Here is a 25,713-nt window from a genome sequence, read left to right on the forward strand (position 1 = left end):
CGTATGCGGCCGATTTGGTATTTCTGCCGCAGTTCGTTTATCACTGTTTCGTGGTTTTGGTGGTGGTATTTCTTGTGGTAGTGTGATACAATTAAGGTAGTGACGTGGTGTTTGTGTGGTAAGATGATGGGTTTCTTTGCGTCTTCAGTGGTGTACTGGCAAGCGGCGATACGAGTTCTCATGCGCAGTATTCCATGTTCGTCAAGCCACGGTGTCAGCTTGTACAGTGAACTGGATCTCAGGAGCACTGTTGTTGGTTCCCCTGCGTTTTGTGGTGTACCTCGGAGGATGATTAGTTCTTCAGGATAACCTTCCTGCTATGCGAGCCGAATCAGGTATGCTTCAGCTGTGTAGAGTTCGTTTTGGATGAGAGGTCCCGTTTTAATCGGCTGCTTCCGTTGCTTGGAGCAGCAGTTTGTTGTGAACCGTAGCACACGTGCGACAACATTTCTCAATCGTTCCCAGCTGGAGTAGTCCGAGACGCAAACGATTGGTTTTGGGAGAGCGTAGTGGACTGAAAGATTTGCCACGAGTTCAGCGTCTGTCGGTTCGTTCCGGATTGCTGACTGTGGCCACTTGTCCTCGGTTGTCCAGAGAAAGTCCGGTCCTTTAAACCACCTGCTCTCAGGAGATAGATCAGGCTGTACGTCCCACTTTGTACCATCATCCGCTACGTTCAACTTGCTTGGTACGTATCGCCATTCGTGCGCTTCTGTAGCTTCCAGAATCTCCGTGACTCTAAACCCGACAAATTGAGTGTACCGTCGATGATCGGAGTTGATCCAGCACAAAACATCCCTTGAGTCCGACCAGTAGAACTTTCTCGTGATGATTATAGACAGCGTCTCAATGATCGTATGAGTAAGCCGTGTCCCTATCACCGCTGCTTGCAGCTCCAGTCGAGGAATCGAAGTGAGCTTCAATGGTGCTACTCTGGCTTTAGAGGTGACGAGAGAGCAGTGGATCGTCCCATTCTTGACAAATCGAAGAAATGATACAGCTGCCATTCCATTTTTTCCGGCATCTACGAAGGTGTGTAGCTGTACTTCATCGGCTTCGATGAACGGATATCTGGTACTGTAGCACCGAGCAATCTGAACGTTCTCGACTTTGGGCAAGATTTTCAGCCAGGTGAGCCAATTCGCGAACGCATCTTCGCCAATTTCTTCGTCCCAGCTAATACCGGATCGCCAGATCTCTTGCAACAAGACTTTCAGGTAGGCTAGGAAGTGTGCGATCAGTCCAAGTGGGTCAAATATAGTCATGAGGACTCGTAGAACTTCACGCTTAGTGGGCCGTCGTTGACCTTTCAGCAGAGCTCCATCGTAACGATTCCAACCGACCTTGTAGGTGAATGTGTCAGACGTTGTATTCCACCATATGCCTAGGACCTTCTCAGTGGATAACTCTGACGATAGATCGAGACTCTTTTCCTCCGTGTTTTCTTCTTGCAGCGCTGATGTCACTTGTCTGGAATTGCTGATCCAGTTTCGGATCTCGAACCCACCTTGTGAGTGAACGTTCCTAACGTCTAACCCATTCTTCCACCCGACGTCGAGAAATTATAGAACTGGAACTCCGACTCGACCCCTTTTCACTAGCCAAGTCCTGCAGAATCTTGTACTTCTTGGCTAGGAATTGTCTGTGTTGTTCTGCTTCTTGCAGTTCAGCTACTCGCCGAAGTTCTGCTTCTTCTTGTCTGCGACGCTCTACTTGCCGTTCTTCAAACTCCCTTTCTTCCTGCAGCTTGAGTAGCTGTAACTGGGCACGATTTCGTGCGGATCTCTGCGACGATGAACAGGACACTTCTGAAAATGCCTTCTCCAACAAGATTTCCGGAAGTCCATCCACTGACGGTACGAAGAGTTTCTCCTTCCGTTGAACGTTGCGATTATTCCACTGAAGGACAGGTTCTGGCTTCTAGAAACGGCGCTAGATCTGACTGCTTTTTCGACGGATGTGATTCTGGAACTGAGCGATTATCGATGGATCTGGATTGTACCGGAGGTTCGGACTGAGTGGACTTGTTCTTACCACTGGATGAACGAATAGGCGTAGTTGTTGTGACTTCCTTGACCGACAAAGTGCGTTTAGATGTATGCTCCTTTCTGGTATCCTTCGGTGTTGATCGTTTGTCTGAAGAAATCGTAGTTCGCTGGATCCATTTTGCAGTCTTGCAGTTGGTACAGCTCCAGCTCTGGTTGATAACTTCATCTGTTACCCCAACACAATCGTAGTGATGCCATCCGTCACACTGATCACATTGCACCATTTCGTCGGTATCAGGTCCTCCACAGCTCCTACAGGTTTGTCCATCGGCGGTCTTCTCCGTCTCGTCCACCACTACCACATCATCACTACCATTCTCTGTATCACTGTCACTAACCACACCACTTTCTACCGGTTTGGGCTGCACACTCTTGCTACCATCGGACTTTGAACCGCGACTTGACATGCTCGCGAACTGATCGGTATTCGTGATAAACGAAAATTATATAAATTCAACAGGCTTCCTTTGCTCCATATTGTAATATCAACAGTCCTTGAAAATGTAAATGCTTTTGAAACTTGGAAAACATCACTTGAACAAAAAAAAAAATTTTTTTTTCTTAAACCAGGACTTGGGTTTTTAGCCTGGAAAAAATACAATACAATTTAATGGACTTAAGAGGAACTGAAAAGGATTCTACGAAAGAAAACAATTTCGAGAGCTTGAAATTTGTCTAGAACATTTTTCGACATCTTAGGCCTGGAAAATTTTCAAGATCACGAGACAAAATAACCTAGGATATTGGGTCAAGATTTTTATTCGAAACCTCAGAAAATGTGTAATAGGTCTATGATAATTTCAAGATCACTGGAATGGAAAAATATATATAATTTACATTTTTTTAATATTAAGGTATTAGTGATTCCGTCAACATCAATTGGACAGTTATTATCCCAGTCTGTTCGTTACTCTTCTTGTCAGACTTTACACGCTAAGGTTCAGGGAAGTTTAAGTATTAGATGAGAAATATTGTGAGCATCAGGCTAGTTTCTCAAACTACAAAAGAACTTCAAGGCAGTTTCATCAACTTCAAGAAAAATTTGGGAACTTTCAAATAGTTCTGAACCCCTCAGAATAGTCCATTCCATATTCGACAGAGATTTCTATCGAAATATTCCTCAACATTTCGGTGAAGCTATCCTCCGAATTCAATTTACTTTTAGTTTTCATCGGAATAACCTTGAAATTCTCCACAGTAAGAAACCCTTTAGAAAGGTTCCCATAATATTCATTGAATTCATTTCAGATTTCTTTTTGAATCTCACTCCTTTCCTTGGAATTCTACTCACATTGAAAGTCTCCTAAGAATTCATTGGCATTTCTTCTTCCGAATTCCTTTGAAGATGTCCGGGAGTTATTCGCAGATTTAATTGTAATCCTCCTTTTATTATTACAAAAATCGAAGGACTTATACTCCGGTTTCGTTTTCTCCTTCCAACTTTATGAAATTATCTTCAGAATGCCCTTGAAATTTTTCTCTGAAGTTCACAGGAGATGTGCTGCTCAGAAATTTCTAATAGTTTTCATTAAAATTTACTTTTAATTCAATTCAGTGTTTTTTTTTTATTCTACTCACGCGATATAATAGAAGTGACTTTAGTGACTAAAACTACGGACATAGTAACCAAATAGTGACTTGTGAATACTAAATAAGTAACTATTTATATAGTATCTTAGAAATTCAAATACGGTTTGATATTGAAATAAAACTTTTTTATGTCATGGAACTTAAAAACAAATTTCATAAATTCCTCTAATTTAATCGAATCTCACAACGGAATCTCCTGTGAAGAGCATTTGAAATGATTTGAATAATTTACTTTTGCTTACGTTATACACGATGACGAGCAAATAGTATTTCCCATTTTTTATGATCTTGAATTTGATTCTGCGTTCGAAATCTCTAAATATTTGATATATCTAGGTGGATAACTTTGCTTATTTGCTATGAACTTTTCACAGAATTTCTTTAGAATCATTCCCTTTCTTTTAAACTTAGAGGCAAATAAGCTTTTACAAACATAATATTGCATTCTTGAAATTCTTTGCAGAACAATCAACAAAATTATTGGAATTATTGGATATCAGAATTAATGTGGACATTTTATACGATAGATGAGAAGATGAAAGTAAAGAGTTGATAGTTCCGTTATAGTGTGGCAGTGTAAAATTTGTATATAGAAAGTAGAAAGCGAACAAAGGACAATTTTGAGGAAGCTATGAAAATAGTTAAACTCACGAATGAAGTAATAACACATGATTATTTAAAGAAGATTATTTTCGATTTTTTTTATTGATTCTTCTAGAAACTTCCTGAAGGCTCCTTCCATAAATCCATGCTTAGAATTTCCATACAATTAACCTCAGAAGTTTCATAAATTTCTGCTTAGAATAATCTTGAACTTCTCCCTTGCATTCAATTGGAAATTCAATTCGTATTCTCCTTAGAATCCCCATAGTATTTCTTCTGAATTCTCCAAACAAAAATCCATCACAAACTTTAAAACTCTTCTCAAAATCCCTTTGAGATTGAACTCTCAAAATTAGATTTCATTGGAATTCTTCTCGGAATTTATTTCGAACACTTTAGAATTCTCATGGAAGTATCGTCAGAAATCATACCAGAATTTTTTTAGAATTATCCGCAGAGACCATCTTTGGAGTTCACGGGATTTTCATGAAATTTTCACCAGAGCCACCTTAGCCCTCCGTTACTCGTGCCAACTTTTGTAACACGAGTACTCGCGCGTTGTACTTTGTACAACAGTGTGAGTTTTCCATTGCCATTTTGCAGCCGAGCTACCAATCGATATGAAACCAACGGGTATTCCTTAAAAAACTTGTTTTTAACTAAACAAGCTAAACTTTTATCACAATTAACCCCCAAAAATGCGGATAACAGAGAAAAAGTGAATGGAAACCACGTAAACGGTGTCCGTACTACGTGGGATTTGACTTAATTGGTTACAACATGGAAAATCTCGAGATCCTGACCAGATAGAAAGTTACTGTCTTCGGCAAAGTTTTTCTAAAGATCATAACCTTTTTGCTGGTGGAGAGTAGTTCAGAATTTTCTCACTACGTAGCGCTAGAATACATGTGGAATTATCGCATGTGATATATTTCGAGATCATGACCAGATATAAAGTTACTGTCGTAGACAAAGTTGTAGGTGAGATCAAAGCCTATTTCTTAGAATATAATAGTTCAAAATTTTCTAAATACACGGCGCTAGTATACACGTGAAATTCTCATATAAAATATCTCGAGATGCTGACCAGATAGAAAGTTACTGTCGGCAAAGTTTTTCAGGAAGTAAAGATCTTTTCGTTGGTGGAGTAGTTCAGAAAATTCTCACTACGTGGCGCTAGTATACACGTGCAATTTTCGCTTATACAATAGCTCGAGATCCTGAGTAGATAGAAAGTTACTGTCTTCGGCAAACTTGTTCAGGGGGTCAAGTATTTTTGGCTGGTGGACAGTAGTTCAGAATTTTCTCACTACGCGGCGCTAGTATACAAGTGAAATTCTCATATAAAATATCTCGAGATCCTGACCAGATAGAAAGATACTGTCTTACGCAAAGCTGTTCAGGAGATCATAGCCTTTTTGCTGGTGAACAGTAGTTCAGAATCTTCTCACTAGGTAGTGCTCGTATACATGGTAAGTTCTCGCATGTGATACATCACTTGATCCTGACCAGATAGAGAGTAAATGTCTTTGGAAAGTTGTTCAGGAAGTCAAGATCTTTTCGTTGGTGGACAGTTGTTCAGAATTTTCTCGCTACTCGGTGCTAGTATCCACATGCAATTCTCGCATATACAATAGCTCGATAGATAGAAAGTTACTGTTTCCGGCAAATTTGTTCAGGGGGTCAAGACTTTTTGGCTGGTGGACAGTAGCCCAGAAATTTCTCACCACGTGGCGCTAGTAAACGTGTACAATTCTCGCGTATTCTGAACAGGTAGAAAATTACTGTCTTCGAAAAAGTTTCCTATCGCTTGGTACACAATAGTTCAAAATGTTCACACACCGTGGCGTTAGTATACACGCGAAATTCTCGCATGTAAAATATCTCGAGATTCTGATCAGATATTTTTCGCTAGTGGACAGTAGTTCAACATTTTCTCACTACGTAGCGCTAGAATATACGTGAAATTCTCGCATGTGGTTTGTTTCGAGATCCTAAGTGGCACTAGTATACACGTGAAATTTTCTCGAGATCCTGAACAGCTAGAAATTTATTGTATTTGGCAAAGCTGTTAAGGAGATAAAGATCTTTTGGCTGATGAACAGTAGTTCAGAAATTTCTCAAAACTTGGCGGGCAATTCTCGCATATCAAATATCATAAAATAAAAATACAATTTAAATCAGCCTAAGTGGGATTAGACAAATATATTCTGGATTTCTTTTACTGGTGAAGATTTTCATGCAGATTTGTGGATACATAAATTGGGGTGAGTCTTCCACTTGTATACCTCCGATAAATTAGTGATAAAACGTATCTCAGATGGAAAACATTATCTTAAACGATCAATATCGCTGAAACTTCCATCAAATGAATGTTTAGAGTCGCTCTTTTATTCTAGGTTAATTTCAAAATGTCTTATCAAGGGGTCTAGAACAAAAAAAAAATCCCTGTATTTACGTGTGCACGGACAACGAGATTAACTCAGAGAGTGAGGCACTTTTGCTCAGTTGAATGGAGAAATTTATAAAACCGTACACTCCCGATCATAAGTTTAAGGACACCCCCTAAAAACGTTCAATGTTCGTTCTTTTTAGAACATTTGAAAGATTTTGAATGGAAATACGAAGAGGCAAATTGCTCAATATCATTTTCAAATTTTGTATACCAAAGCTTCACCTAAAGTTACACTATTTTTCAAAATTTGCTCTGAAGAATCATGATTGATTTTCTCATAATTGACTTGAAAAAAACCACCAGCAAAAAAGCTTTGATCTCCTAAACAACTTTGCCGAAGACAGTAATTTTCTAGCTGTTCGGGATCTCGAGCTGTAGCATATATAAGGATTGCACGTATATACTAGCGCAGCGCAGTGAGAAAATTCTGAACTACTGTTCATCAGCCAAAAGACCTTGACCTCCTGAACCACTTTGCCGAAAAGAGTAACTTTCTATTTGGTCAGGATCTCGAGATATTTTATACGTGAAAATTTCACGTGTACACTAGCGCCGCGTAGTGAGAAAATTCTGAAATATTGTGCACCAAAAATAGGTTTTAACCTCCTGAACAACTTTGTCGTAGACAGTAACTTTCTATCTGATCAGGATCTCGAGATATAGCATATGCGTGAAGTGTACATGTATACTAACGCCACGGGGTGAGAAAATTCTTAACTACTGTTTACCAGCCAAAAAGTCTTGACGCTCTAAACAACTTTGCCGAAGAGAGTAACTTTTGCTACTGCTATTGAATGTGCGAGAAAGACACGTATTTCAGTGCCGCATAGTGAGAAAATTCTGAACTATTGTCACCCAACAAAAAGATCTTGACTTCCTGAAAAACTTTGTCGAATACATTTACTTTCTATCTGGTCAGGATCTAGAGATATTTTATATGCAAGAGTTTCATATGTATAGTAGCGCCGCAAAGTGAGAAAATTCTGAACTACTGTCCACCTGCGAAAAAGCCTTGACCTCCTGAACAACTATGCCGAAGACAGTACCTTTCTATCGGGTTGGTAACTCGAGATATTTTATATGAGAATTGCACGTGTATACTAGCGTCGCGTAGTGAGCAAATTCTGGTCTATTGAGCACCAAGCAATAGGCTTTGACCTCTTGAAAAACTTTGTGAAAGACAGTAACTTTCTATCGGGTCAGGATCTCAATATATTCCATGTTGTAATCAATTAAGTCAAATCCGACGTGGTATGGTCACAGTTTACGCGGTTTCCATTTACATTTTCCCTATGATCCGCATTTATTAGGTGTTTACTGTAATCAAAGTTTAGCTTGTATAGATGAAAACAAGTTTTTTGAGGAATACTCGTTGGTTTCAGATCGATTGGTAACTCAGCAACAAAATGGCAATGGAAAACTCATGTGTGTTGTACAAAGTACAACAGCGCGAGTAACGGAGGGATAAGCAAAATTTCAGAACTAATTTTGGATTATTATTAGCATTGGACCTAGAATTCTCATCCAATCATCATAGAATTCTTCTCAGACATCTCGTTAAAATGCACTCTCAATTACAATAGAATTATTTCCCAAATTGTTTTAAGCCAAGTTTAACTATATAGGTAAACCTGGCTTAAGATTTAAGCGGAGATGAAGAAATCGGTCCTCGGAACACGTAATTTAACATGAGACTTGCGTAGTCTGTACTTTGGTATTCTTCTCTGATATATCTTGGTGTCATCCCTAGAATCCTTTAAAATTCTCTTTTAAACCGAAATTGAAGGTATTTGGTGATTTCTGATTACGACTTTCTCAGTCTAGGGTGATCCTAACGGTCAGTTTTGCAATGTCCGACATTTCGGCCTCATTTCCTTGAAAACGGCCACAATAAACTACCGAAACGTCGGGTAATGCAAAACTGACCGTTTGGATTATCCTTGACCGCTGTATACGTTAATTTGCTTATAACTATAACAACTAGGCTTTTTGCACCAGTCAAGGAGTTTCCACCAACACCCGATTAACCTTCTAATCCTGGCGACCCAATAACCCCGATTCATACCAAGCAAATGCCTTCGCTTCCAACCAGCAGCCGGTTCTATTTGCATTTACCCGACTAGCCCGGTGACACACAATCGATAAGTACCTACAACCAAGCTAAAGAATGAAGAGAGGCAGCCGTCATAGAAACCGTTCATCGTGTACCAAAAAAGGAAAATTGTTCCGCTCACGCTATGCTGGCTTCTTTTCTTGCGCATCACAATAAATGGATGAGCATAAAACTTTGCGTTTTGTCCCCCCATCTACCTTGCACATCACACGTAAGTGTGTCTATTGCTGCCATATAACCATTTACCTCTTCTACCTATTTTTCCCTTCAGTGCAGTAGAGGAAAGCCAAGCAAGCGGAAAATCGTTCCGATTTGGTTTAACGTCACTCTTCTATGGTTGCCGGGCTAGCGAACGATGCTGGTCATCGTTGCGTCCATCGTCGTCGTCGTCTAGCATTTCTAAAGAGCCGGTACAAATCATGAATAAATTATCATTTGCAGAAGCATGGTAGAAGACTACTTGCGGCCGGCATTCATGAAAGCAGCTACCCTCAATAGAACCTGTGCACACACACGTATGAAGAAGTGCATCTTTAATCCCCCCCGGAGGAGGATCATAAAACATCCGAAGGAGACCGGAGAGGAGCAGAAAGCCACCTTCCGTAACACAACCGGTTGTTTTGTGTTGCCTTGCAGCGTTGTCTTCTTGGTGGATTGGTGTAATGTCACTGCCACTGCACTGTTTTCGAGCTGCTACTAGAAGCGAAACAATCATGCCGGGCGGCAAGAAGGGAGGGTTCTGAACTGTTCGTGAAAAGCTCTTTCACTGTTCGTTTAGTGCTCAGAGATGTCTTGTCGCTGTTTCATTCATTAGCCTTCCGGCCCCGGTTGGTTGGTTGGCCGTTGGGTCAGGGTCGAAGAACGGGAAGTCGTAAACCATTGGCTTCTCGGATTAGATTGTGAGGAAGTGATCTGTTGATTGGGAATTAAGTCGAGGAAAGATTTCTTGGAAAAAGATTTAACAGGTAAATCACAATTCAAGCGAGCAGATCCACTAGTTTGACCCTGTTCCTCAGTTCAGTGCCGAGAAAGCACTTGGGTGTGTGTGTGTCTGTGTATTTTATGCACGCTGCTGACAATTCTTGCTGCAGTAATGCTTCTTCAGAGGATTTTCGTTTCTTTTTCCAGCTGGCTGAACATTCCAGGAATTGAAAGAGCTTTTAAGCTTATCCCCAACAGGCACCTCTTCAGAAAGCACTGCTCAAGTTGGTCCACTTTGGATTCGGTTCTGTTAGCTGGATTTGATATTTACTATGAGCTTCGATTTCGTTTTAAGGCACCAGCAAAGTGGCAATTTGGTTCCATGCGCTGACATTTTTCTTCCAATCAACCCCCAAATAAACTCACCCATTCATTCAATTCGGAATAGAATGCCCCGTAACTGAAATAAATTTCCATCATCATTGATTATTTTCTGAATTGCCTTCCCTCAATCCACCTCGGGGACCGTTCAAACTGAAACGCAATCCATTTCATACGCTTTTATGATTGCCATGCCGACAGTTGAGCCCATATCGCTGAAATGATGGTCCCAACCAGACCAGAGCGCAACCAACCGATGAATGTTGGACTGTCGAGAGAGAAAAAAAAATCCCCCAACAAATGTCACATTCAAAAAGTCAATCAAAACATAAATCTCTCCCCCCTTCTTCGTGGTTGTCCCCGCGGATGCCAACTCGCACACTGAATACAGTATGAATTTTGTATGCTTTATCATATTGTGAAGGTAGTTGTCATCACAGGGGATGGACACTTACGCAACGGGGCCGACACTCGAAGACTGGCTCGCTGATGCTGCGACTGCTGCTGGGGTCCAACGGGGTTGACATTGCTGCCGACGGTTTTCGACGGTGGACCCAAATCACTGGACGACGAGTTGATTGTGCGCACATCTCGTTTCTTGGCTGGTCCTGTGGAATGGAAATCAATTGGGGAAAAGAAAAGAAACCAGTGAGAAACGGTGATGATATGATAATCAGATTTGTTTTGTTTTGGCATGGTTTGAAGGTTAGGAAAGGGGCATTCCGGGATCTGCAGCAGTAGCCGACAAAGCAATTGAACTGTCCGGCAGTGATTTATAAGTCAATGCATAAGTTCTCGTGGCGGGAGAAGACAATGCAATGATGATCGTAAATTCAACCCGCTATTTGTGGGTTTTGGTTCGGCTTGAGTATTCAAGGGAAGTACGATGATTGGCTAAGGTCCCGAACGTTTTCGCTGGGATTAGCGAATCAAATATTTAAGAAAGAATTATGAGCCGCAGTTGTACGGAAAAGACGTGTAGAGGCTGAAAATAGATATCTGACGCTATTATGAAACCCAAGATGGCGACTTTCGATTTGCGGAAAAAATGCCTCTTTACCAAATTCAGCCACTTTACATATGACATTATTTCACGGTCCAGAACACGTCAACTGGGATTCCAAAATGATGTCGACATCCTCATTTTTTAATTCTTATCCCCCGAAGTGTGGAGGCTTCGATGCACCAGTAGCTCCTTGGAAGAATTCTACTGTTACTGTGTTTTTATTTTTCACAGTTCACCTCAAGTTCATCAGTTCTAACCACCATGACATCACTGAAAATTTTACCTAAAATAGTAAAAAGTGGGTTAACTCACTGAATGAGTAAAATTTTCCTCAAAAATCTGCTCGAATATGATGAAAATCGGGAAAAAATAATCCAGTCTACACGGCCGATAAAAGTAATTCAGTACTGAGTTGAATCCAATTTAAAATTTCTTCGCATTGTTTCTCCGCGACTAAATTGAATATCTCGGCTGCCAAACGGTTTCAGTCAACATGTTATACATATTCTCAAAGTAAAAATTCTGCTAAATCGATTGGTGGTAGTCTCATTGGTTGGAGACTTTTGCGTATCGAGATAGAGGGCCGGGATCAACCTGAGTTCCCGGTAAAGTTGGAAATGCCACTATCTATCGACATAAATTTAAACTTTACTTAACGTATATTACTGGAAATTGATATTACTAAGTATATATGGTGTAAAGACACCATATACGCCCTCAGAGAAACTCTACTGGCCTGAAGGAGGATCCGGAAGGACCGATAAAGTGGCCACAGTATTAAAAAAATGTCCTAGAACCTTGTGATTTTTTCTATGTTGTTCAGAATCAAGAGATCAAAGCGAATTTAATAAAGAATTTAAATTTTGGGGTAAAGTGGCCATATTCTGGTTCTTCGGATAATCTGGATTGACCGATAAAGTAGCCACATTTTAAAAATTGTTCTAAAACTGTTATTTGTTCAGAATCACGAGATGAAAGCGTATCCGGTTAGAAATCTCCTTATACCTTTTGGCAAATTTCTATTGCTGATTATTCATAAAATGTATAAGTCAACTAATAAGCAGACGCCTTGCAAAAAGTTAAAGAAGATCATGTGTCAAATGAAATGTATAAGCGATCACACATACCTTTTATTCATTTTTATAGGACCTATGTGGTTTGTCTTACGGAATGTATAAGGCTGAAGTTTTGGCAAAAATGTATAAGTGAAACACATGAATAAAATAATGGATTTTGGTTTCGTGTCCTTTAGGCCAGTAAAGCTTCCCTGAGGTCGATAGATAGTGGCATTTCCTACTTTACCGGGAGCTCGGGTTGATCCCGGCCCTTTATCTCGGTACGCAAAAGTCTCCGGCCAATGAGACCACCATCAATCGAATCAGCAGAATGTTTCCTTTGAGAACATGTATAACATGTTGACTGAAACCTTTTGGCAGCCGAGATATTCAATTTAGTCGCGGTTTTGTCAATTGTTGCCCACTGTGCAGTGTTGGGAAAATATCAAAAAATCAAATCTCACCAATGCTCAAGATCACGCTTGATTTTGGTAGACCAAAATCACAAGCATACAGCTGCGGTTGATTTTGCAAGCTGTGATTATCGCAGCTCGGAATATCAAGCTCACCAGCTGCAAATCTCAACAAACTGTGGTGAGATTGAGTTTAATGATTTTTGCTTTACATCCGAACGCAACCGAAACTTCCATAACGGCTGGCAGCAATCACTTCGTGTCTGCCATCGGTGAACAGTAAAAAGAGATAGCATACTATACTTTCTCTTTCAAAGAAAACGATATGCAACGGAATGATTTTTGTGTCTAGTTAACTCTCTGCTTGATTTTTGCACGTTGTGAATAGTCTCGCAATATCAAAGGAGCTTGTAAAATCAATATCAAGCATGATATTTTGTTCCAATATCACGCGTGATATTGAGAGCGTAGGAGAGCGGAAAAATATAATTTGATTGATGATTTTACCAACACTGCGTTTAACAAATTCAAAGTGAGCGCTTTAAATGGCAATTTTAGGTTAGGTTAGGTTTTCTTTATTAAGGAGGTTTTCAGCCTTGGGCTGGTTCGCCTCCGGAGGCCCCAGATTGGGGCTTTCCACATTATAGAGTTTTTGTATTACAGAGTTTTGTGAAAGGTTTTTCTCGGAGGGAGACCCAGAAGGGGTTCTCGTTTCGGTCAGAAGCTCCGGAGGGGACCTTCCGTCTGTTGCAGTTTATTGTTATACGGCTTCCTGGAGAGAGTCCTGGGTCATGGCGGTTGTCGGGATCTGGGATGGGTTCTTCGGTCTGGTTGATGGGTAATATCGTTTTTTGATGGCTTTCATTGAGTTCTTAGCGGTGGTCGGTCGTGAAGGTTTCGTTGGTCGGTCTTTTGTTCTGTACTTGGTTGTGGGGTGTCAGGGTTCGTGGCGGTTGTCGGGGGGTTTATGGGGGTTTTATTTCCCTGGGTGTGGTATGAGGGGTTTCCTGATGGTGTTCCTGAGTCGTGGCAATGGTCGGTGGTATGGCTTAACGGCGGTGGTTGTGTGGAGGGTTAGATATTTGTATATAGACCCACATCTCTGACGAAGCAGGTCGTTTGAGAGGGCTTTCCGGATGCTACCCTGTATCCCGTATGCCTCTCTAGGGCCTTGGAGGAGTGGGCAGTTCATTAAGAGGTGTTCAACGTTGTTGGTGGTGTTGCAGTGATCGCACCTTTTCCTAAAGGGGCCTCTACCCCCCCATGTTGTGGGTGGATCGGAGTCGGGAGAGGATCCGTTGGTCTCGCCAGTTGGTTGTGTCCGTCCATTTGCTAGTTTCCCCTTTTATCTTCCGAATGAAGGGTTCCCTACGGATAGCCCACTCCTGGGACCAGGCGTTGCAGAGAGTGTGCTTGACGAACTTTTTGGCATCTGGGCCCGGGACGCCCTTGGTGTATAGCCGTCCCCGACGACCTGTAGCTGCGACGTTGTCAGCATCGGTGTTGCCTCGGATTCCACAGTGGCTCGGAACCCATACGAAGGCCGAGCCCCTGGGAGCCTGTTTTTGTGTGCATTGGATCCATGGGTGCTTGGCAATCGGGGACCTCAGTGCGGCCAAAACACTCGCGGAGTCCGAGAGTATGCAGATTGGTCTGTCGGAACGAGTGGTGATGGCGTGGAATATGGCGGCGGCCTCGGCCGAGAATACCGAGCATGCGTTGGGCAGGCGGAAGAAGGAGTTACCTAAGTGGTCAGCAACTCCGAAGCCCACCCCGTTGGTAGTCCTGGAACCGTCGGTGTAATGGCAATTTTAGTTATTCAAACGAAACGGTTTTCTACGGTATTCAAGTAGTTTTTCCAGGAAAATCGAGGAACGATTTACTCATTGACTGAGTAGCCCCTTTTTTCGCATTTTTGAGTCAAATTGGACTCAATTTTGAGTTACTCTGATTGGCTGTTATCAGTATACTCATAAATTCAAAAGACGTAAAAATTTTCTCATATTCAAGCAGATTTTTGAGGAAAATCGAGGAAACTTTTACTCACTCACCCACTTTCTAAAATTTTGGGAGAAATGCTACTAAATTTTGAGTTAGTCCCATCGGTCGTGTACGACGTCGAAGCAAAACGTACAAGTAAGCTCTTTTATAACCTCGCAATCGATTCGCCTCTCTCTGTTCTCTCGATAGTAATAGCAAGCCAGCAAGCATGTGATTGGTTGATCGCGACAAAAACATTTGATCAATTTTCAATAGATTACTAATGACAAATTACTATTATCTTTATACCAAACAAATCTTACATGAAATATCAATAAAATGGTGTCAAAATAGTTTAAATTTATCAATAAATGGTCAAGCTATAAACGTTTAAAACATGACGCTGTTTCGTCACACCATTTTTTGATTTGCATCCCAGTATAGTCCACGAAGACGTAGTTGTATGTAAACTTAGGACTACGTGGTATTATATAATAAATGTTATTTGTTAACTGCAGCAGAAGCGTGTGTTTTTTGTAGGAATAGGAATTTGAGCAGGGTTCTCCTTGTTTATACTTGCGGCTTCTTCCTCCTTTTATGGATGCTCATGTGGGCTGCAGCTCGCTTGCTTGCAGGCAGCCTTTCGTTGTGTACTGGAGAGCAATGTTCAACGCCACACGCTGAAAGCACTGCTGCTGCTGCTGCTGCTGCTAATACCGATGACCGGACACCACCACACACGGTGATTGGAACTGAATCCGATCAGTGGTTGAGGGCAGCCTTGATAGCTAGCTGCTTGTGGGGAGCCTTTCGTTGTGTACTGGAGAATACCACCACTCACCACGCGGTGATTGAATATACACTGTTTGGTGCGACCGGATGGGATTCAACTTTGAAATCTGTGTTAGGGAAATCGCTTTTCGCAGGCAATCGGTGATAATTTTAATCATCATAGCAACAGTTGCACATTCGTGCAATTTTCAATATAATTGAAAAATGATAAAGTCTTAATTTTAACATATTCGCAGAAAGAATTCCTATCGATTGGCGTATTAAGAATTAAAATCCATCATCTCTGGATCAAAATCAGACCACTTTCATGCCGCGACCGACTTGGGTGTTTGAAATTGCACCCCCAATGTTGAACAGGGTATGTTAGATTTAAACATATTTAGATAGAGCTGGAATAAGACGTAACAACTTTTGTAAACAATGACTTCTCTCGATGATTTTTAGGAATTAACACGCTCACGCAAACCAACATTAACGTCGAGTAGGGAAAGTCTTACCCTACTTGAGGGTGATGTTGATTTGCGTGGGTGAGCCTTGACTTTCAAGACATCGTCGAAAGAAGTCATTGTTTACAAAAGCTGTTACTTCCTAATTCCAGCTCTATATTGATATGGGAACTGACATCCGATTGATGATCTTGACAAATTTCCAAAAAATACTCTTTTGCCAACTTATGGTGGTCCTAAAAAGGACCGTTTTGTCGTGATGGTTGAGTAAAGCTGAGCTATTAGGGTGTTAAACACAGATGAGGCTGATGAGCTGTATGTTGTTTGGAATGAGGGTGACGCGCTTGGCATAGATGGCCCACAGGGACTCACGAAGAGCTACTGATTCCAATCAATAGCGGTGCGACTTCATCCTCCTTCTATGGATGCTCATGTGGGCTGCAGCTCGCTACTTGCAGGCAGCCTTTCGTTGTACACTGGAGAACAATGTTCAACGCCACACGCTGAAAGCACTGCTGCTGCTGCTGCTGCTGCTAATACCGATGACCGGACACCACCACACACGGGGATTGGAACTGAATCCGATCAGTGGTTGAGGGCAGTCTTGATAGCTAGTTGCTTGCGGGGAGCTTATCGTTGTGTGTACTGGAGAACACCACCACTCACTACGCGGTGATTGAATAAACACCGTTTGGTGAGACCGGATGAAATTCAACATTGAAATCTGTGTTAGGGAAATCGTTTTTCACAGGCAATCACTGCTGCAAAATATCAATAATAATACCTTCAAAATGCTGAATTTCACACAGTTAAAATATCAATATCATTCGCCTCAATGTCAGTGCGCAAATGACATTGACATCGTGAAGGGCCCACTGATATTCAAAGTTCTGCCGCAAATGTTTCTTATATACGCCAGCTAATCGAGGGCCGATCTTAGGAAAATTCATCAGTAATATTAAAACAAAGCATCGGTTATACAAAAAAAAAGTTAATTGATTGAGATAAAAGTATGATTTTCAATAGTTGAGGATGCTAATTTCAAATAACAGACTGTAGTGGTAATTTTTATACGATAGATGGAGTAGATGAAAGCATAGAGTTGATAGTTCCGTTACAGTACGGCAGTGTGAAGATTGTATATAGATATTAGAATTTCGGTAGAACTGTTTCAAACACACAGTTGGTACTTGAGCGGGTCGGTTTTCATCTCTTTTTGCCAGTGGTGGCGGGGGACACACACCCCTCACCATCCCTCTCCAAAGGGGGAGTTTGGTAAAGAGAGATGAAAAAACCGATTTGTACCTTCCTTAAAAGTTGTCCTAGCTTGCTATTCTAATATCTATATACAATCTTCACACTGCCGTACTCTAACGGAACTATCAACTCTATGCTTTCATCTACTCCATCTATCGTATAAAAATTACCACTACAGTCTGTTATTTGAAATTAGCATCTTCAACTATGTAAATCGTTGACTTCACGTAGAAGTAATACTAAAAACATATAGTCAAAGGAAGATTTTCAACTTTTCCCTAGTGATATTCATATGCATAGTAATATCAAAGCCGTACGCCTGATATTATGCTTATTACTAATAGCATTGTCGGAAGTGAAATTCAGTGCTAGACCAATATCTTACGTCAATTGACATTGTTAACGGCACGCAGCATTGCAGACAATCGGTGAGAATTTTAACTATCATAGCAACAGTTTCACATTCGTGCAATTTTCAATAGTGATGTCTTAAAAGTGATAAAGTTTTAAATTTAACAGATGCGTAGGAATATTTCTGATCGATTGGTGATAAAATTAATGAAATTGGTCCAGGCGCAGCTGCGTTATTAACGTTCAAAATCTTTCATAATTTTGTTACATGTTCCATTTTCGGTTTTCACAAAGTGTACCCCCATATAGAAATTACTGTCGTAGTCCTTTGTGTGTGTACAATCTAACGCCCATTGTTCGGCAGTTTTATTATGGAAGAAAACTGGTTTTTATTACCTTTACATTAAAGCCGGTTTAGTCCGGGAGTAAGAAGGTGTTAGCTCTATTGCAGCTCCAGTGACCCATTTCAGAATGCCTGGTAATTCACGACCACTCCAAAGTGATTTTTACTTACAATAAGCCCCACCTGTTTACTCTACCTTTATCAAATGGATAATGGTATCATAAACACACTTCCAGATTCAAAAAATATTATTTCCAAATCTGGCACGTATATACCTAGTTTTGAAATTTGTTCAACTGTATTAAATTGATTTGAATGGACCTTTCTTACCAATTTTGTTTCGAATACCTCTTGATTCATCTGCTGGGAGCCCTTACTGACCCTTACCGGCGACCACCAGGATCACCATTTATAGTTTCATGGGCGAATTAGCACTGAAAACATGTTCATTTTCAAAATTATAGGTGGCGGCACTCCTGCCCCACCCGACCCTATAGTGGCACTCGTTTTGTTCATTTAAGTTCATTTAATTGCGTTTTGTGAGGATAAATACGAATGCAAGAGGTTAAGTAAATGTCGGACTAACATTCCTTACTCATCCCCATCAGTTGCAAGGACGTAGCCAGGACTGGTGATTCTGCTACATACAGTGTATCTCAAAATTGATCGTACAGCTCTGTACTTAAATTTTAGAAAAAAAAAACGGCACAAGTTAAAAAGATATGTCTCTGCACTTTTTGGCAGCTGACTCAGCATATATTTTTCAATTATTGGCTCAGTATTGGGCATATTTGATTGAGTTTACAAAAGTTAGAGCAATTTAAGAAAAACGCCTTTTTCTTGAAAACCCTTATTTTCTTGAAATAAAATGATCGTAGCTTCTTGAAATTTTGCTCATTTGTAGTCGTAATTTTACTAAAATTCGCCCACTTGGCAAAAATTTAGTAATCGAGCTCTTTACTAAAACAAATCTAACTTCATACAGGCTCTTCCTATAAAGACCAAAACTATAGCAATAAATCAATCAATTCAACCGCCAGCCACGATTTAAAAAATATATATCTATTCACCAGGTTTCAAAACATTGTACGATCAATTTTAAGATACACTGTACCTACCACAAAAACCTTACATTTTTGGTTATTACAATTGCGAAGGCTTCCGTGTCGATTTGAATAACAATTTGCAGAGATGAAATGTTACAAGAAATGTTCATGATTACTAGAAATCACTGTCGTAGTCCTATGTCAAAAATAATATTGAAAGAAATGCATTCCAATCTGTAGTATATGGAGTTTTATTAGATCAAAATCATCAGTATAGCTCCACAGCCCTACCACTAACTAAGAATTGTGAGTAATATAGGGGAAATGGCTCTAATGTTGGCCTATGGATCTAAGATCGCTAAAAAATCTACTATTTACCTATTTTCTCTAGATGAACGCGTCATTGGCACGGTACTAATGGCTATTTTTGGTCGCTATTGAAAATTTTGTCGATTGCTGTAGTAAGGTCCAAAGTAGGCCGACATTACATCCATTTCCCCTATCAATAAAATTGTATATTTTCCATAATGGTGAAAATCTCCATTACAAGCTTAAACCCCTTTTTCGATTGGCAGCACTTTTCTGCTCATGCTTACATTGTTCAGTTATGAACAAGCTTGCAGCTGTCAGACAAGTTTGCTAACAAATTATCCCACCCTTAATGCAACATAACCTTGTCTTTATAGGTTGACCCAAATTCATCTCCCGCAAGTCAAAGTCTCACATGGTAAATCCGAAGTTTACACAGCACTTGTCACCAGTGATTATTTACTCGAAACCAGCTCTCTCTTTCCCCACTTCATACGCGGTACAAACTCAACTTGACATCGCTCCTCCGTCGTTTATTCGAGAGCAAAAATAGCACCTCCACTATGCCCAGCACCGAAAGGTGCTATTTGAACTTCAATTTACACCACCCCCAGCCGAACACACTGACATTGAGGTAGAGTAGGTCTCAACTATGGGGTTGGCAAGCATAGACACATGGACCCCCAACAGCAGCATTCCACCAGGGATGTCATGAAAACTGGTTCTTGTTTACCTTTTGCCAAGTTTATGAATCGGCAAAACTCGCACACGAACGAGTCAACGCGATTGAATTAAAACAATAAACAGTGAGTACTTATTACACGCGGCTGCCAAAGGGAGAAGCTGTTGTCTTTATGTGGTGGTAAATTCGTGACTACCGGTAGCAGGCAGAACAACCAGCAGCTGTGGCTGCTGCGGAGATCTTGAACTTGACGAAGAGGATGGAGAAGAGCGGCCTACGGAAGGTAAACAGCTGGGAGGCAAGTATTCATTTGATCATGGTGGGCTTTTCAGTGTTCTGAGTTTAAGCTCTTTCCATGTGAAAGTGTATTTGCTTGTACTGCTGGATGACCGGATTTGTTTTCAAGCTTGTGACTCAAACAGATTAGTACAAGTGGGTGAGCAGATCAAGCAGAAGGAAATTAGAACACGTGATCACTTTGGTCAAACAAATTTGAATTGGATTGAATTGGCTTGCGGTCGGATAATCATGCAATCTGGAATACATTAAATCGCCTTTGATGCCGTTTTTGCGCTCATTTCTTCCACTTAGTACACAGATCGTGATAGGTAATTAACTCTAATTGAGGCTTAGCTCAAATTACTGCAAAATAATTGTTCTATTCGGTTAGATGGACCACGATAAGACAGATAATTTCAGGCCTAGCTATGGCAAATCGTTGAATTTTAGAGTACATCCTATTCGTCTCTCAAAAGATGCCATTCTTTAGTAGATGTTAAATTATTTGCACAGAACAACAATCAGCTCCGCTAGGTACTTCCATGGGAAATGAACCAACAGACTGTAATTAATGAACAAACAAACCATTCTCGTTTCAACTTGTCCAGTTACTCTAAGTATCGCTATCCTCCAGTTGGCGATTCATCATAGCTCACGCATTCCAGCGCAATTCTGTTGGAAATTGCCTACTCAATGATGCTTCTTTTGTACCCAACACGACCCGCTGTGTAATCTGCTTTAATCTAATTTTAATCCCATAAAAATGCCCATACATAGAGCAGTCGTCTTTTGTGCACCCTTCGCCTGATGCCTAGCTGGAGTTTAAGTGACATCCAACTGCAATATACTGCATATCTTGTTAGCAAAAAGCGAAGCTTGAACACAAGCATCTCTCCCACTGCATATCATCATATCTGCATATTCGGTTCCTTCTTGCAGTGGTGTACTCCCAGTGCATTCAGATCAAAAAGATAAATTCGCACTCGCTGCACAGCACATGCCTTCCGGATTTACTGCTCCGAGAATGTGGAAGCATCATTCAAGTTTAGAGCAAGCGAACTACCCCATACGATTTACAGGCAGCAGCAGCTTCTGCAGGATCCGGCGTTCATTGCGAAAGTAAAAAAAAACCACGCGGCATATCCAAAGTGGAAAAATGCAATAAAGCTAGGCGCGGAAAACTTCTCTGCATGCAGTATCCGACTGGAAATAATATCTAGCCGGTATCACGGAGTTCGGAGATAAATGGGACGGAGGATACCGGGAGCTACCGACGCTGACGCCTTCAGATATGAGCGTCGTTATTTGCACTCTGTCTATTTTATCGTTTTCCTCGCATTGCTGCAAGAAATAGCAAAAAGCGATTTGGTAAATCCTTTGAATTAAAATATACATTCAAGAAGGTTCATGGGTGATAGGAGCATATGTGATCCCGGTTGTTTTATCTGGTACCTCGGATGCTGAAAAAAATATGCCCGAGCCTGGTGGCCTCAAAACTCGAGCTCGACGAATTGCAAGGAGCTTTTTCGATGGAATCAGAAGCTGATTTCAGTAGAAATTGCATGGGAATCTGGGAACAAAATATACTACATGAAAGACTGCCTTTCAAAAGCATTTTACAGCCACCTGCCTGCACAATCAATTGCATTATGAGTGGCTGACTTGTACATACATAAGAAACTCTTAATAGCAGAGCACTCATCTAATTCATAGTCCTTATTTTAAAGGAAGTGGCTGAGCTATAAAGCAAGACCATACTGGAGACGGCTGGGTTCGATTCCCGTCCGGTCTGGGAATTTTTAGGGTTGGAAAATTTCTCGACTTCCCTGGACATAGCGTTGTTATTTAAGTTGCCACACAATATACATATACTAATGCAAAAATCGGTGCCAGGTCTCAGGACGTAATAAAGATGAAGAACTTTATTTTACGAGCAAACAGCGAAACTTTACGCCTTGATAAGACCAACAGGTTAGCACTCGTGTTTTTTTTTTCAGTCACCGTGGGGACGAAATTTGTGATAAGGCCCGGTCCCTTTCTAAATGTCTCATTATTTATAAACACCCGTTATATTTGAATTGACGTTTCACATTCATCTAGTGATGTATGATTTTTATTCGAATAATCGATTAATCGATTAACGAACCGAAAAGTAAAATATTTGTAGTCGGTTGTATAATGCATTAACTTCTCCGTAAGACACTCGACTGAGAATGCTTTTGATACATAGGAACTACTGTTTCCATTTTCCCACCATTTTTTGGTAACCCCAGGCAATCCCAGTCGGCGCCGCCGGGAGGTTCTTAGGCATAAGGCGATAGGTAGGGTCCAGATGTGGGAGCTGCCTCCCTGGCGTTGGTAGCATTGGTGCTCAGCACGGAAAACAAAATCGACGGAAACCAAAACAAGGAAAAAAGCCATCCCCGGGAGTTACCTAACATCGGTAGCTAATTTAAACCAATGACCAGATACTACTTCATCAGAATGTTCTCCATATAGCTTTTGATGAATGAACAATGAAGCAGTAAATAGTTGAAACAAGTTGACATCCCCCGGGATTTTTTTTTTTCAAATTATCCCCGGAAATTTCTTGAGACTTCTTCCGAAAGTTTTGATCCAAATCCTTACAACTTCTCTTTCAATTTTCAGCGGAAGTTTCTTCCAAAAGTCCATCCGATTTCCACTGGAATTGACATACCTCCTTCGAAAGTTCCTTCCGACTTGCTTTAAAAGATGTGTCCGGCTTCTTCCGGAAGTTTCTTCTGATCACACCCGTTCTTCCATTTTCCCGGAAATTTCTTCAATCTTCCCCCAGAAATTCTTTTCTTGATTTTTCTCTGAGATTTCTTTTATACTCGGTTGGAAAATTTTACGGTCTTTACTTCTTGAAGCTCAGCAGTTCCACGCAGGCTCGTAAACCGTTTTGGATCGATGTTTTAAGAATTAATTGTAATTTTACACAGTTGTTGGTTACTGCCCAACATGCCATTTTACACATTTGTTTCCGTACTTTTGTACGCGACTAACTTCTGAAAAGGGTTTATGTAAAAATGACACGCCTAAACAGTGCTGCAAAATCTCGACAGTACACGGTGATATTGACAATTCTGCTTTGGTCACTCATTGGAGCCGGCAGTCATAGTCAAGGCAAACCATGCCAATTGTCAATGACAATGCTGTCAGTGACGAACATGTGCAGATTTATTTATTAGCTAAATTTGTAACGGAATTAAACAATTACATGGATCCATTTCAGTGAATAAGTATCTACGTCCTGAGCTACTTGGATAACAATAATGTGACACAGAATGTACTAAATTACACTTTTTGTTACCAGGTGAATCTTTGTCATTGACGAAAAAATGAATGAGATTTTGACGAAGGTTTTTTTGAGGATCAAGTCTGTCAGTGACTATGTGACGAACAATTTAGTCAATATCGCGCGAAAGTCTGTCAGTGACAGATCTCAGCACTGCGCCTAAATACAAAAATACATATCACCAGAACGGTTTGTTTGATGGAGATGGTGTCTTCGGCAAAGTTGTGTGGGAGTATTGTTAATTTCAAAAAAAAAATGTATACACTGAAAAAAAAATGAGTATTTTGGTAAAAAAAAAATAGAAAATTAAATAAAAACTTAAAAACTTTCAAATTGCATGTTTAAAAAAAATATATATTTTTCTATAAAAATTAAAGCTCCGGCATCCAAAAACTGTAAGCTCAACTAACCCGATTTGAAAACGTCCAGTTGGTTCATTGAACTCGAAAAGCTCTTCGACAGTCGTAAACGCACGAATACACGCTGAGATTTGTTTATTGTTCCCAAACATGGTTGGTGAAAACTTGGTTGCAGTAATGTTGTATTCCGAAAAGATCTGCTCGGCACACGGCGGCAAATTTCCAGGATCTCTCCGCGGCAAGTTTCTCAGTGCCAGACGAATGAACCGTTTTTGAACCCGTTCGATCCTTAGACTCCACGTGACATGGTGAGGATGCTAAACGACGGACGCATTTTCCAAAATTGGAGGGCAAATGCACAATACAATGACTTCCAACAATGTGGGTCCGAAAAATCCTTTGCAACTTTGGAAACAAAATCCAACTACCGCGTTGCATTCGATATGTTCGCTGAACGGTGTAAATCAAAAGTCATTTTGAGTCAAGTTGAACCCCCAGATCAGTAGCTCTGTTAAGAGTATCACCGTCGATATGATAATCAAATAAAATTGGATGTACCATGCGGTGAAAAGTGATTATTAGACATTTTTCCACGCTAATAGTCAGTTTGTTTTTCTGGCACCAATCGACCAAAAAAAGTCATCGAGTTTTTCAGAAGCCAACAATCCTCTTGTGTGCACACCACAATGTACAGCTTTAAATCATCTGCATAGACTAGCTAGAATCCTTCTCCCAGAACCAAAGCAGCATCGTTGAAGAACAGAATAAACAGCAACGGTCCGAGATTACTACCTTGTGGAACTCCAGACTTGTTTGAAAACGGCGAAGATACACAACTCTCGAAGTACGCGCTTTGTAAGGTAGGATTCCAACCAAAAAACCAATTGCATTGAAACTTCAAGACGAGATATCTTGTGTAGCAGTATGTTATGATCAATTTTAGCGAACGCCGCCTTTAGGTCGCTATAAATTAAATCGATTTGCGGTTTTTCCTCCATACTCGTTATGCACTTCGACGTAAAATTCAACAAATTGGTGGTAACAGATCATCCGGGCATGAATCTGTGTTGATCAGTGAATATGTAGCTTTTTGTGGCATTGAGAATAACTCCACCCACTATAATATCAAACAATTTCGAGACAGCTGAGAGATTCGTGATTCCTCGATAGTTAACAACAATGTGACTATCGCCACGTTTGAAAATGGGTGTCATAAACGATTGCTTCTAAATGGGATATTTGATAAGGATAGGCAGTATTTTCGAAAATACTACACGGCTAATCATACCAACTCAGCGACTGACATTAATTGACTCAGAGAATTTTCTTTCCATGCGAAATTTACTTAGATTTGAAATAAACTGCAGTTACGCAGAAGCTATGAGTAACTGCAGTTTATTCCAAATCTGAGTAAATTTCGTATGGAAAGAAATTTTTCTGAGTCAATTAATCTCAGTCGCTGAGTTGGTATGATTGGCCGTGTACTTTTTGCAAAAAAACAATTTTTTGTTTGTTTATTAATTGTCCAACTAAAACACATTGTCAGTAGTTCACACGTTATCTGCTCAGCAACTCTCTCGCAAAAACCATTTTTTTTATCTGATTCATGATCTATTGTCCTCAAATGAAAGATGAAGTATTCAAGAATGGCACCCTGTACAGGATTTCTTTAATTTGGCCATTTCGCCTACCTGGTACCGGTTCCGATAGGGCACAAGAGGATACTTCGAAAACCTTATGTACTGGTACCGTCCAACAGCTCAACATTGATGATTTTCCAATCAAAAGTAAATATAAATCATACCATGCACCAACAGGTGGATGGATATAGACGCATCCAAAAACCCGGAACCGGTTTCGGATGGGCTCATTTTGACATTTTCTAAACCTCATGTACTGAAATCGTCCGACAGCTCTAATTTATGATTTTTCACCCAGAAGTAAAAAGGCGTCGTTCCATGGACC

General features: G+C 40.6%; 1 protein-coding gene across 2 annotated transcripts in view; it reads right to left on the reverse strand.

Moving 5' to 3' along the window:
• Positions 1 to 25,713, reverse strand: part of toc (toucan) — a 494,668-nt gene that overhangs the window by 192,037 nt on the left and 276,918 nt on the right. For both annotated transcript variants that reach the window (XM_065229539.1, XM_065229538.1), the window contains exon 5: positions 10,567 to 10,719. In XM_065229539.1, the coding sequence (XP_065085611.1) occupies positions 10,567 to 10,719 (153 nt within the window). The remainder of the gene's footprint in view (positions 1 to 10,566; positions 10,720 to 25,713) is intronic.

Source organism: Ochlerotatus camptorhynchus, unplaced genomic scaffold (assembly GCF_037179485.1).
Source record: "Ochlerotatus camptorhynchus isolate MF236.1 unplaced genomic scaffold, CSIRO-AGI_Acam_v1.1 ptg000316l, whole genome shotgun sequence".
In the NCBI taxonomy this organism is placed as follows: domain Eukaryota; kingdom Metazoa; phylum Arthropoda; class Insecta; order Diptera; family Culicidae; genus Ochlerotatus; species Ochlerotatus camptorhynchus.